This window comes from Corvus hawaiiensis, chromosome 19 (assembly GCF_020740725.1).
Source record: "Corvus hawaiiensis isolate bCorHaw1 chromosome 19, bCorHaw1.pri.cur, whole genome shotgun sequence".
Classification (NCBI taxonomy): Eukaryota; Metazoa; Chordata; class Aves; order Passeriformes; family Corvidae; genus Corvus; species Corvus hawaiiensis.
Genome location: NC_063231.1, coordinates 2,240,519 through 2,253,555, shown reverse-complemented (window position 1 = coordinate 2,253,555; position 13,037 = coordinate 2,240,519). Strand labels below are relative to the sequence as shown.

The 13,037-nt window shown below is 47.5% G+C and overlaps 1 protein-coding gene across 2 annotated transcripts in view; it reads left to right on the top strand.

Moving 5' to 3' along the window:
• The window catches only part of KCNJ16 (potassium inwardly rectifying channel subfamily J member 16), a 33,104-nt gene extending 21,673 nt beyond the window's left edge, over positions 1–11,431 (top strand). For both annotated transcript variants that reach the window (XM_048324031.1, XM_048324030.1), the window contains one exon: positions 8,993–11,431. In XM_048324031.1, the coding sequence (XP_048179988.1) occupies positions 9,048–10,328 (1,281 nt within the window). In that variant the 5' untranslated portion in view covers positions 8,993–9,047 and the 3' untranslated portion in view covers positions 10,329–11,431. The remainder of the gene's footprint in view (positions 1–8,992) is intronic.
• The last annotated feature ends 1,606 nt before the right edge of the window (positions 11,432–13,037 follow it).

Below are 13,037 nucleotides of genomic sequence, written 5' to 3'. Positions count from 1 at the left end.
AGAAACCCAAGTGCCAGCTGGGATCCAGAGGAGGAGATCAAACATAACCCCTGTGCTGCCTTCAGCGGGGTTTGGATCAGCCCCCTGAGCTCTGAGAGCATTTAATCCGCTTCACAGGCCGGCTGAGAAATGTGGTGACATCCACAGCCCAGCAAATGTGCTTTGGTTTGGATGAGGGGCCGGAAACTCGGGGTGCTCTGGAGGACTCTGGGCTTTGGCTGGGGATAGAGAATGGAGAGGAAAATCAGATTTGGGTGGAAAATCGTATCAGAGGTGGATTTCTGCTTTATCTGTGCTCCCAAATGAAAGGACAGTCACATGAAGCTGCTCAGAAAAGCAAACAGTGGTTCCTGACCCCAGTGCTGATGGATAAATTGACTTCCTGAAGTTCAGTATTTGACTGCCTGCCTTATCTGTGTCACTCACACTTTTCTGGTGCTTTTCCTAAAGAGAAAAAAGCACTGACACATTGTTTGACTTGACACTCAGCTGTATCTCAACCTTTCTTTAATTTAGGAATGCGTTTGAAAGTCTGAGTCAGAAGTTTTTGGTGGTATTTCCTAAAAAATTCAGTCATAGTGGATGTGATTAATTTTATTTGCATTTTTTTTTTGGTTTTTTTTCAATTCTCCTTCCCATTTCCTCAGAGAAATAATGCAAAATGATGTTTTCACTGTTAGACTTGATGTTAGTTCTGAAAACGTAAAGGCTTTGGTGATTTAATTGGCTTTTGGGATATTTTTTAGGTGGGATGAGGCAGTTTCTGAGTGTTAGAGCAGAATTCCTGCTGAGGTCAGTGGCCTAAAGTTGGGATCAGTGGTGACTTGAAAGTGTTCCTGTCTCCCCTGCCTGTTAATAAGTGATGTCAAGCTGGACCTCAGGGAACTTCCTACAAGGATTGGGGAAGAAAAATCCTAAATCAGAGATCCTCAGGCTTCCTGCTCGCATTTTCCCTCCCGATCTGTCGTACGGAGCTCACTCGTGTTCACTTGGGAGTCAGATTTGTTCTATTCCTGTAAAATGCAGCAACAAAGCATCTGCTCCAAACTCCGTGGACACCAGCACAGGGATTCCCGCCTGGGAGCTGCAGCCTTTGGGATTGGCAGGATCAGGACTTGCACAGGTGATCTCAGAGCTTCTCTGACCTTCTTGGTGATAGCCAGGTCACCTTCCCTTCTCTGGGGTGCAGAACTGGGAGCACTGAGCCCCACAGGAATGCCAGAGGTCGATCTGCCCTGTCTGCACCTTTGCTATTCCACAGACTGGAATAAGGCACACAGGAATATTGGAATATCCCTGGATAAGGGACCCAGCTGGGATTACAGTGCCTCCAAGTTGTGTTGTCCCAGTGCACTTTCCTGGCTCCTTGGTTTCTAGCAGACAGGAAGGAGAGGAGTGCGCTGCCTGCCTCAGGAAGCAGAGCTGCACAGGGCGACATACAGGAAGCTGTTCCTGAGACTGGAAGAACCCTTTTGGAATAGCAGCTCCTGCCTGCCCCCAGATTCCCAGATTATTAATAACCTGTTGTGTTTTGGGAAGGGACAGAACAGCAAATAAGGGAGCTGAGGGTGTTGGCTCCGTTAAACGAGTGCTCAGCACTCTCTGATCTCGTTCTGTCATTGTTCCTGACCTGCCACTCACCTACTGCTGAACGCATTAATTCATTAATGACATCATGGCTATTCAGAGCTGCAACAAACTGTTCTGCTCCTGGCAACAAGGGCCGGGGGGAAAAGTTCCTCGAGGAATTTTGCTGTGGCTCTGAAGGCAGAGGGAAATCCATGAGGTGCAGCATGGGGTGGATGGGAATGAAGCTTCCTTGGGCGTCAGGGCAGACACCCGTGTGTCAGGGGAGAAGGAAGTGCTAATTAGTGCTGGCACTGGTATTTGATTGCCTCACAGCTAATTTGCATTAAAGCCCGGGGGCCTGCTGAATTAAGGAATAGGTTGGTTACTGATTTCCAAAGGGAGAAACCTGGATACAAAATAAATTTTTCAGCTGTTCCATCTCTGCATGGCTGTCCCATCCCTGGAAGTGTCCAAGGCCAGGTTGGACGGGGCTTGGAGCACCCTGGTGCAGGGGAAGGTGTCCCTGCCCATGGCAGGGGTGGAACAAGATGATCTTTAAGGTCCTTTCCAACCCAAACCGTTCCATGATTTTCAGTTCTAGGATGTGTACCAACTGTACCGCCTTTAAGAACTGAAACTACAGGAGCTTGAGCAGAAATGGAGACCCTCTGGTCCTGTCAACTCAATATGAAAATTCACATGGCTTTCAGCTGATGGGAAGAGAACCAGGAGGAGGAATTTCCAGGCAGGAGCAGGAATTTCCAGGCAGGAGGGGGAATTTCCAGGCAGGAGGAGGGGATGACAGTGGCCCTGGGGGGATCCAGCTGCCCCATTCCAGTGTGGGATACACGGCAGGGTCACCTCTGAGGCTTGGCTCAGGTGCTCCTGGTCACTCTCTTTCCCTGCTGGGCCATCCCAGCTCAGCCCCAGTTCAGGTTCAGCCGTAGTGGGGCAGCCTGGGGCCCCTGCACCCACCCAGCCCCGCGCGAGGGGAGGCTGAGCTGGGATTGCTGTGCCCAGTCCCTGCTGGGTCCGGTCCCATCTGGGCAAGAGCTGCTGGGAGCTGAGGGTTAAGAAGAGGAAGAGACTCCCCAGAGGGAACAGTTTTAGGTTTCCCTCCTGCCAAAGCGTCTGGGACAAAGAATGGCAGCGAGGCCCCAAATCAAGAGCCTCGAGTTGCCAGCACTTTCCATCTCTCCCGGTATTTCAGTGTTTCCACTGCTGGCTCCTGGCTACAGCCGTGCAGTGCATACAGGGCAAATAAATCAAAATAGACATTTGCAGCTTTCTATGGATTTTGGGAATTGCTCTGAGTGGAAAGCGGGGAGCTGCTTCCATTTAAGCCAATCCTGTGGCTCTGAAATGGGCAACCAGCCTTCACCAAGGAGCAGCTTCCACTCTGTCTTGCCTGACTTTAAGAGGCCAAACTTCTTCATTTTTGTTTTTACTTTTTTATTGGTTTTGTTGTAAGCAGATCCGGTTTCACTTAGATGAATTAAATGTCAATATATCTGTTGCTGTGCCTTGTTCCAGTGGGGATCACGGCACCACTGCGTGACTCGAAAACATCTGCAAAGCTCTGCTGCTCTTTGGTGCCTGTGTCTGTTCTTTAAAATGCTCAGTAAACACTTTGATATTGATTCTTTAGCTCTCTGTCTGTATGGAGCCATTGACTAAGAAGTCTAAGAAATAAACAACATTTTGCTCTGAGTTGGGTGTGTTAGAATCAGAATGGTTTGGGTTGGAAGGGACCTTCAAGATCATCCAGTTCCAACCCCAGTGTTTTCTTTTCTTTCTGTACTTGCAATGTTTTCTTCTGCTGTTGAGAGGATTTTGTACAAAAAATGCTGGAGGAGACAGGGGTCACCTGCAAGGTGATGTCTGCAGAGCTGTGGGCTGCAGGCTGATGGAGCCCTTGGTGACCTGCAGCACTCATTTGTCTCAGCTGAAGGGATGTGAAAAACAAAATTTTTGCTTTCAAGGGAAAGCTGAGCCTTTTAAAAGCTTCACTCCGGTGGCATCCAAGATGTCACTGTGGATGTGAGATTGAAGCTCCCTCTGGGATGTGCTCCACCTGTAAAGGCAGCACCACTGGAATGCTCCTGGTCATGCTCTGTTGTGGGAACCCCTCTCCTAAATCCCTGCTCCCCCAGGTCTGACTCTGGGCTCAGTTTAGGGGGTTTTGTGTTCCCTTTCCCCGTGTAGAGCTGCCTTCAGTGACCTGTGGGGATCTGAGTTGACAAACATTAAATATGTTGGCTTAAACTGACAGAGGGCAGGCTTGGATGGGATACTGGGAAGAAATTTCTCCCTTTGAGGGTGGGCAGGCCCTGGCACAGGGTGCCCACGGAAGCTGTGGCTGCTCCTGGATCCCTCGCAGTGTCCAAGGCCAGGTTGGACTTGGAGCACCCTGGGATAGTGGAAGGCCGGATCAGAAGCAGAAGGGTTGGCTGTGGGTACCAGAAGAAGTCCCTTTGCAACAAAAAGAGTGAAAGGAAGGAAGGAAAGAGAGAAGAAGGAGCCTTAATGTTGTCCTGCAATAGATTTATTTAGGTTTTGTGGGTGGTGGATTTTTTTAAAGGAACGACTACTGTAGCCAATTCCAAAGCCACTCCAAAGGTTCTGACTTGTCACATTTCTGGTCTCTGAGCTGAAACCCTTCCAGGGTTACACAACAATGACTAAAACTGGAAACCTTTCAGATCATTTCCAAAATGAAGCAGGAAACTGAGGTGATTGCTAAAGCAACACTGGAGAGAGAGAGAGACACCACTTCCATGTGTGGGGGTGAGAATGAGCACCCAGTTTAATTTGGAGATTTTGGGGTTGTTTTCTTCTTGATTTAATCTCAGAACAGAATTATCCTGGAACCCAGATCTTCACATTGTTTTGCTTAATGTTTTACAAACAGGCTGTTGACTGAAGTTGTCACCGAACAAAAATTCACCCCTATTGTTTACATAATGGGAAAAGAGAGTCATAAAAGGGGTGTAGCAGCAATTTGTTAGGTATTAGGTTATGGTGCAAGAGGGATTATCCTCACAAAGCACTGAGCCCTAAACTCCAAATATCGGGATTAAATTGACAATTACATCCAGTGAAAGTCTTTGAAAGGCTCAGCTTGATGCTCAGGGCTTTGAAGTGGCTGTTCCAAGGGAGCTGAAAATCAGGAGTTCAAGTTGTTCTGGCACAGCTGCTCTGCTCGAGAGGAACTACATGAAAATATAAATATGATAAGAAAATCTGCTCCTGCTGGTGTTTGCTTTGTGGCAGCTCTTCACTGGGTAGAAGAGGGTGCTGGGTTTGATCTGCTTCTGCCACTGCACTCCTTTATGACCTTTGAAATACAGGAATTTCCTCCCGTATCTGATTGGGGTGATGTTTTTAGACAATACCAGTTTGGGGGTTCACTGTGCAGCCCCCTGAACACAGATCTCTGGAGCAGTTCTGTATCCCCCTGAGCACTTCAGGATCCAACACAGTAAAATCCTGGCTTTGGCTGAGATAATGAAGCACTGTTAAGAATTGATTAAGAATTATTCTGGTTTCTGACCTCTGAATCTGATACATTTATTCTTTAGAACAACTCTCTGCCATTTACCCTAAAGAAATCTTCGAGATTTCTCAGTTTCTGTCTTCCTGCTTGGCTTCACTGCTCCATTTTTATCTCTGACAAACTTCATTTGGAGGGGGGAAATACATTTATAAGAACGGAGAGCAAAAGTACTGTGAACATCAGCAGGGCTGCAGCGCAAGGGGAGGCTCACGATGTGCACAAACATGCCCAGAAATCCAGGAAAAAACCCACAGAAAGTAAAAGCAAGACAGAAAAGAGGGAGGGTTTATTTGTCAGCATTAGGGGAAGGTGAAAACGCTTCCTGGCAACATCTGAGAGTCATTTGCATCAACAGATCTTGAGCTTTAGTGAGTAGAGAATGTTTTTAAATCCTCCTCCACCCCCTTTGTTAATCTTTAGCAGGTAACAGGACCTCTCATGGAATCGTGTGGCTTTCTTAGGGATGTGTCGGATATTTCCAGTTGGGAAAATCAGCTTTTTGAAATTACTCTAAGGTTGAAGCTTATCAGTCTGGCTGGGAGTCTGTGGTTTGGTAATAATTTGGTTGCAATCAGAGTCTTCAGAGTATTCTGCAGCAGTCAGAGTGCCTCAGCAGAGGGAGGGAGGAACAGCTGCGTTCCCAACTTCCCTGTCCCTGTCTGGAACAGGGAAATCACGTGTCTGTTAACGGTGTCCCCAGGAATGAGGGACAGATCCTAATCCTGACTTACAGAATCCATGAACACTGAAGGGTGGGTCTTTGGACCTGAACGTTCTGAGCAACATCAATGTCAAAGAGTTATTAATTATGATGCATGATCGTTAATTGTGATTATTATTGCACTCGAGAGACTTGAAGAGGTGGCCTTGAAAAGTGCAGGTTTGGCTTATCTTTAGGCACACCCAGAATACTGGGCAACATTTTTCGATGCTTTGGAGTGGCTGAGGGGGTTATTTCCCGAGATTTCTGATCACCTGGGGCAGTCCCCACTGGGCAGTTTGGGGTTTTAGGTCACCTTTGGCAGTCCCCACTGGGCAGTTTGGGGTTTTAGGTCACCTGGGGCAGTCTCCACAGGGCAATACCAAATGCTTCCAAGAAATCCAATTTTCAACACGACCAAGGTCCTGGGGGCAATCCTGGTCTGGTAACCTTGCTCTGCGCTGGTTCTTTTTTCCTCTATCCAGCTCCAGGGCTGGATATTTGGTTTTGGTTTAGGGAGCTCTGCAACACATTCCCCTTCTTATTGCAGACATACTTTGGATTGTTTTGGAAAATCCCAACCTGTTCCATGGCTTCTTATGCCAGCCAAAAACTCATCTCAGACATCCATGGCAGTATTTATATAACTGCAACGTGTATTTAGGAGAGACCCTTGTAGAGTCAGAGCTCCTAAAACAAGGCCCATTCCCATCAAAGTTGTCTCCTGGTTGTGACAGACGACCAGGAGATCAGAGCGGCCTTTACCCCGTTGCTCTGTGTGTCACAATCCAAGGTTCTTCCCACCAAAATCCGAAGGTGGTGCCAGCAAAACACAATTTTGGAAATCAGATGATTTTCTGATGGCAACAGCGGAGAGTGGAATTCACTCAGGAGCCTTGGATTCATGAAATTGAGTCCCCTTTAGAGTCCTGCAATTTTTGGGAGTGTTTTCACGGAACTCTGGTTTGAACCAGTCAATAAGAAAACTGCTAGAATCATGGAGTCATGGAATATTAGGATGGAAGGGACGAAGGATCACCCAGTCCAGCTCCTGGCCCTGCCCAGACCCCCCAACAACCCCAGCCTGGGCATCCCTGGCAGCGCTGTCCAAATGCTCCTGGAGCTCTGGCAGCCTCGGGGCCGTGCCCATTCCCTGGGGAGCCTGGGCAGTGCCCAGCACCCTCTGGGGGAAGAACCTTTCCCTGATACCCAACAAAACCTCCCCTGGCACAGCTCCAGCATTCCCCGGGTCCTGTCCCTGTCCCAGGGAGCAGAGATCAGAGAAGCCCCTCATGGCAAAGCCCTACAAATGTTTTTATTTAAGATTATACTGGCTCCTGGTTACAATTCGCTTCATTTTCACACCTCACGTTATGAGGTCCTTCAAACAAAACAAACAAACAACCCTCAACAGTTTCCAGTTTTTGTTTGTTATTAAATATGACTTCGAAAATGTTGGGTCAAGCATCCTCAATAGACCAGGCTGCAGTGTTTGTTTAAAACTCTGAGCAAAGCAAGTCATATGAATGTTTCCAAAGACCCTATTCCAAGAAGTATTTTTGGAAGCATTAATGTTGTGTTTTTTAATGAAGGCCACATTCTGAGGCTACGACACCATATGTCACATTCATTTCTGGGCTGGAAAAAAAAAAGGAAAAAAAAAGAGAAAAAAAGAAATGGAAACTATGTTTGGCTTTTAAGTGTTTTTGGATGAATGTCTCTGCATGCTTGTCATTGTTCCTTGGATGAGAGGAGAGTTCTTGGGCTGTTAATCCAGTCCATCCAATATATTTTACACTCCATGGGCCTGACTCTCCTCTGCCTGGAAGTGTGTGCAGTCATTTCTGCTCAGGCAAAGGGACTGAAGACCTGAGGAAAAAAATTCCCCCGGGAGAGTTGGTTTTTCTGAAATTCGCTTTTCTTAAATTCATTTTCCATGGATTTGTTGGCTCCATTGAAAACCTACATCCGAACTCTGAAACCAGCTTAAAAATGGGAAAAGTGCTCGTCATTTTTCCATCGAGAACTTGCTGTTTCTGGAGGAATAATGACAGGTTTCCCACAAAAATATTAGGGTTTTTTTTTCCTTTAGGAATATCAGTTAGAAGCATGAAATTGGAAAACAATTGGAATTGTTCTGCTGTGTCCCCATCACTTCTGACTGGTTTTGTGTCAATGGTTGGGATGTCGTGGAATGAGCTGGAGACCTGCAGGAAAAGGATTTGCCTTTTTAAATGCCGTGTTTTTAATTGGATTCCAGGTGATGAAGAAATTCAATTCCATTTCTAAGGTAACTCTTGTTATTGGACACTAAATATGGCCCAGCACTGGTGCTGCTCAGTTCTTCTCTGCTCTGACCAAGGAATCTCCTAATCCACATCACTTCCTAAATTTGTGTCACCCACAACTTCCATTAACACCCTCCATGTTTGTTTCAAACTCATTAATGAAGATTTAAATAGTCTTGGCAGCTGGATTTTTTTTTGTTTGCTTTAAGGAACCGTTTCAGAAGCTTTCCAGGACCTCAGAGAGGTTTCTTTTTTCATTTGAAATGTAAATAATTTTCTCCAAATTGAACAAACATGTCTGTGTAGCACCAGCCCAGTCAAGTTCACTTCCATGAACAGGTTTTTCTATGCTGAAACATAAATAATGGTGAATGATCATCTGTTTGATTAATTTTTTGGTTAAAACACACCATCACTGCATTTCCCTGCCCATGAGACTGAAGTTTTACCTCTAAATAAAGGGGTTTTCCCAGTTTTTTTTCTAATGGAGGAAAACAAGGAAAATTGCAAAGAACAATTCATTACCTCCAATATTTGGCCAAATTTAAGTGGTTTGTGCCACTCCTGTGACTGCTCAGGGGAGCTCACCCTGCTTTTAATGTTGTTTCATGGGATCATTAACTGAGTTACTCACAATGGGGTCACCACAAAGGTTTTGATTTCTCTTTTCATCTACAGACCAAATTTTAGGGTTGATAAGGGCATTTCCAACGGATTGGATTTTTAGCTGTCTCATATTTCCAGGCCTGGTTTTGAGCAAAGATCTGTAATGGATGCCACCGCCTGTACCCTTCCAAAAATTACCTGTGGTGGCCACAGAGTGAACATGTTCAGATTTGGAAATTCAAATGAAAATAGAATTTCTCTTTCATTTCATAGATTTCCAATGAACAAAGAAAACAACCCCTGGGACCTTCTGTAAGCTGAGGCAGAGATGAGGAAGATGAATGAGCAGAGCGGCTGCTACAGGCCTGTGAATGTCCAGGGAAACAAGGTCAGCAACCGTGGCACCTGTCGGGAAAGCCCGGAAAAGGAGGTGAAAAGGCTGCAGAAGAGATTTCTCCACAAGGATGGCAGCTGCAACGTCTACTTCAAGCACATCTTCGGAGAGTGGGAGAGCTACATGGTGGACATTTTCACCACGCTGGTGGACATCAAGTGGCGCCACATGTTTGTGATTTTCTCCCTGTCCTACGTGCTCTCGTGGCTGTTCTTCGGCCTCGTGTTCTGGCTGATTGCCGTCCAGCACGGGGACTTGTTCAGCGACGAGGAAGTCACCCCCTGCGTGGCAAATGTGCACAGCTTCACGGGAGCCTTCCTGTTCTCCCTGGAGACCCAGACCACCATCGGGTACGGGTACCGCTGCGTGACTGAGGAGTGCTCGGTCGCCATCCTCATGGTGATCCTGCAGTCGGTGCTGAGCTGCATCATCGACACCTTCATCATTGGAGCAGCCTTGGCCAAGATGGCCACGGCCCGGAAAAGAGCTCAGACCATCCGTTTCAGCTACTACGCCGTGGTTGGGCTGAGGGACGACAAATTCTGCCTCATGTGGCGCATCGGGGACTTCCGGCCCAACCACATGGTGGAGGGCTCGGTGCGAGCGCAGCTGCTGCGCTACAAGGAGGACAAGGAGGGGAGGATGACCATGGAGTACAGGGACCTCAAGCTGCTCAATGACCAGATCATCCTGGTCACGCCAGTGACCGTCGTCCATGAGATCGACAGCGAGAGCCCCTTGTACGGCCTGGACCGCAAAGCTCTGGCCAAGGACAACTTTGAGATCTTGGTGACTTTTGTCTACACGGGTGACTCCACGGGGACTTCCCACCAGTCACGGAGCTCCTACGTTCCCAGAGAGATCCTGTGGGGCCACAGGTTCAACGATGTCTTGCACGTCAAGAAGAAGTACTACAAGGTGGACTGCTTGCAGTTTGAGGAGACCACGGAGGTGTACGCCCCTCACTGCAGTGCCATGCAGCTGGATCGCAAGGAGCAGGAGTGGAACCGTGCAGAGAAGATGCAGGAAAAACAAGCGGAGAAGTCAGCCCTGGAGATCAAGTCTAACCAAAAGTCCTTCAGTGCTGTTGCCCTCATCACCAGCTGTGAGGATCCAGAAGACCCAGTGAAAACTCCCAGCCAACATCCTGGAGAGGTTTCCTACAGGAAAGCAGCTGTGACCTTAAGCAGGCTCTCCATAGAGTCCCAAATCTAACTTTTCCTGCCGTTAAAACCCCTCCCAACAAATTCTTCCCTTGAGCTCCTCGAATACAAGCAGTGAACTCGTGTGCAGCAGTATTTATATCCCAGACCTCGCTGACAGCGTGCCCACACTGTCCCACACTGTCCCACACTGCTGGGCTCTGCCTGCTGTGGGCACCAGTGACAGATCAGCTGTGGCACGAGGGAGCAGCTTCCCCTTGGGATGCCCAGGGAGCCCCTGCACTTGAGCAAGCCCCATGTGAACTTTCTTCCCCTGCAGGGACCAGGGTTGGCCATGCCCAGAGACAGAGAATGACCTTGGCAGGGCACACAAACCGTGCCCTGTGCCCTCCAGGTCAGAGGTTTCAAAGCTGCCTTGTTTGGAAAGCCCATTCCCAGTCCCTCCAAGAGGCTCTGAAGCTCCATTGTCCCAACAAATGATTCCTCAGAGGCAGCCTCATCCCAGAGCTCCTCTGGGGAATGTGTGGAGCTGTTATTTGTCGGACAATGGAATAACTGACCCCAGTGTTCCTGGGTGGCTTTGGACACCTATTTACACCCTGCCCAGTCCTGTGGGATCCACAAAGCTGGAGAGCTTTCATTTTGCTGGTCATGAGCCATTCCCTGAAGTGCTGCTCCCTCAGCAGCTGGAGGGATGCAGGAAGTAAAGAAAAAATCAAAACAAGACCTCCAGTTTTAAATTAGCAAAATCAGGTTGAGCCTTGAGGAGAAGATGATGTTTGGAGCAAGCTGTGCAATATTTTATATCAAATCCTCTTTCATTTCATTTCGTTTTTCTTTTTAGCGTGCTGCGCTTCTTTGCAAACACAAAGATCAATCTGGGGAACAAACAGGGTGATTTTGTCAAAATGAAAAATGTTTGTCTCGGATGACTGTGTAAAAATGATCCTTCACAGAGAAATCCAGCAACTCCTCTGTCGGCTCAAACTGGGAAAAAAAGGAAAATGTTGATGCTCTGAAGGTGTCTGTGGCATGCAAGTTCCGTGCTCTGCACATCTCTGTAATTATTTCATGAGCAATGCCTCATCATGCTTTTGCCCCTGATGATTGCAGTTCATTTGCGTTGTGTTTAATTACCCTGCGAACGTAAAATAATCATCTCTGAGTTTGTGGGATTGATCTCACCCGACCTTAGCAGCAAAGAAATCCAGTGTTGGTTGCTGTCTGTGTTACTGGAACTCTTCTGTCTCCACAGGGGAGTCCATCCCACCTTCCTTGGGTTTTTAGGGAGCTGAGGGAAGCAGGATGAGTTTATCCTGGAAATGTTCATCCCTCTCCATTTATTGCTGAAGGAGATGAAACGACTGCTGTGGTAATGCTGCCTAACTTTAGGCTGCTAAAATTAGCTCTGACGAGTCATTCACATCATTCTGACTAATTAATTGGGTTTTTATGAGCTCATCATGTTTAATGAAGAAAAAATAGCCTGCTAAGTGTTTTTTTCCCCTGCAATTTACTCCATGTAGTAGTAGGATTGCTGGATTATTTTAATGTATTTCTCTTTTGCTAGCACTTGTCTCTGGATAAACGTGGTCCCTTTAGGTAAAACCAAAGCCTGGGGGGTGTTAGTTATTCCAAAACTCATTAATTAGCCTATTTTATGTGCTGATTCATCAGCAGCAACCACTTATAAGCGCAGTAAAAACCATCTTCTTGTATCCTGGCTTTAAACACTGGCAGACGTGGGGGAAACAGTGTAGAAAAAAAAGGAAAGGAATGTAGGAAAATGTAGGAAAATGTAGAAGGGTCTCAGTACTTCTGTGGTGTTGGAAAAAACACCACTGGGATTGAATAAAATAGAATATCACCTTCCAGACATGGGAATTAACCCTTGCACACCCCTCAGACCCTGGTTGGGATGCTTTTAGTCAAGGCAGGGCACCCCTTTTTGGGAAAGATGTGGAGCAATTGGAAGGGAATGTGGAGAACCTGGCAGTGAGGAAGGAGGGAAATGACTCAAGGTGTTTCAGTCCTAAAACGGGTTGGGAGGCAAAGAGCTCTAAAACCCAGAAATTGCAGTCAGAGGGAGGGAGGGACAGTCTGGGGCTGGGACAGGGTGGGACAGGAAAAGAGGGGCTGAAACTGGGGGGAAAGGGAGGGAAAATAATTAGAAAAGACTTAAAGAGGGTGAGGGTGACAGATGAGGGTGAGTGTGACAGACATGAGGGTTTGTAACCTCTGGGGTGGCTCTGGGGAACCTGATGGAGGAGGAAACAGGGTCAGGAGTGAGACAGAAAGGCCAAGCTGGAACTTCCCAAGGCTGCTGCTCTGTGATCCTGTGATTTCCACAAACAGGGAATGTCCCCCGTGGACACAGCTGAACTGCTCGCTTTGCCAGAGCTCACCCACGGTGTTTGCTTCACCGCAGAGTAAAGGTACTCAGAGAGGTGAGACACTACTGAGATGAGTGGCCAAAATCCCCAAATTCCTTCCGAAGGTGCCACTTCCAGGTGCTGGGTGTGAAAGCAGCTCCTCCTCTGAAGATGAGAAGCTCAGCTGCCTTTCCCTCCCCAAGTTCTCTTCCCTGTGAGCCCCTGGAAAAAATTCTTCCTTTTGGAATGGCTTTGCTGGGAGTGAAAGTACCAGGAGCCTGATTTAGGCATTTGTCCGGTGGTTTTTGGTACACAGAGACACAAATAATGGGTATGAATGCCTGAGTGTGGCTGGTAAAGTGTGCCTGGGTCAGCTGACGAGGATCAGG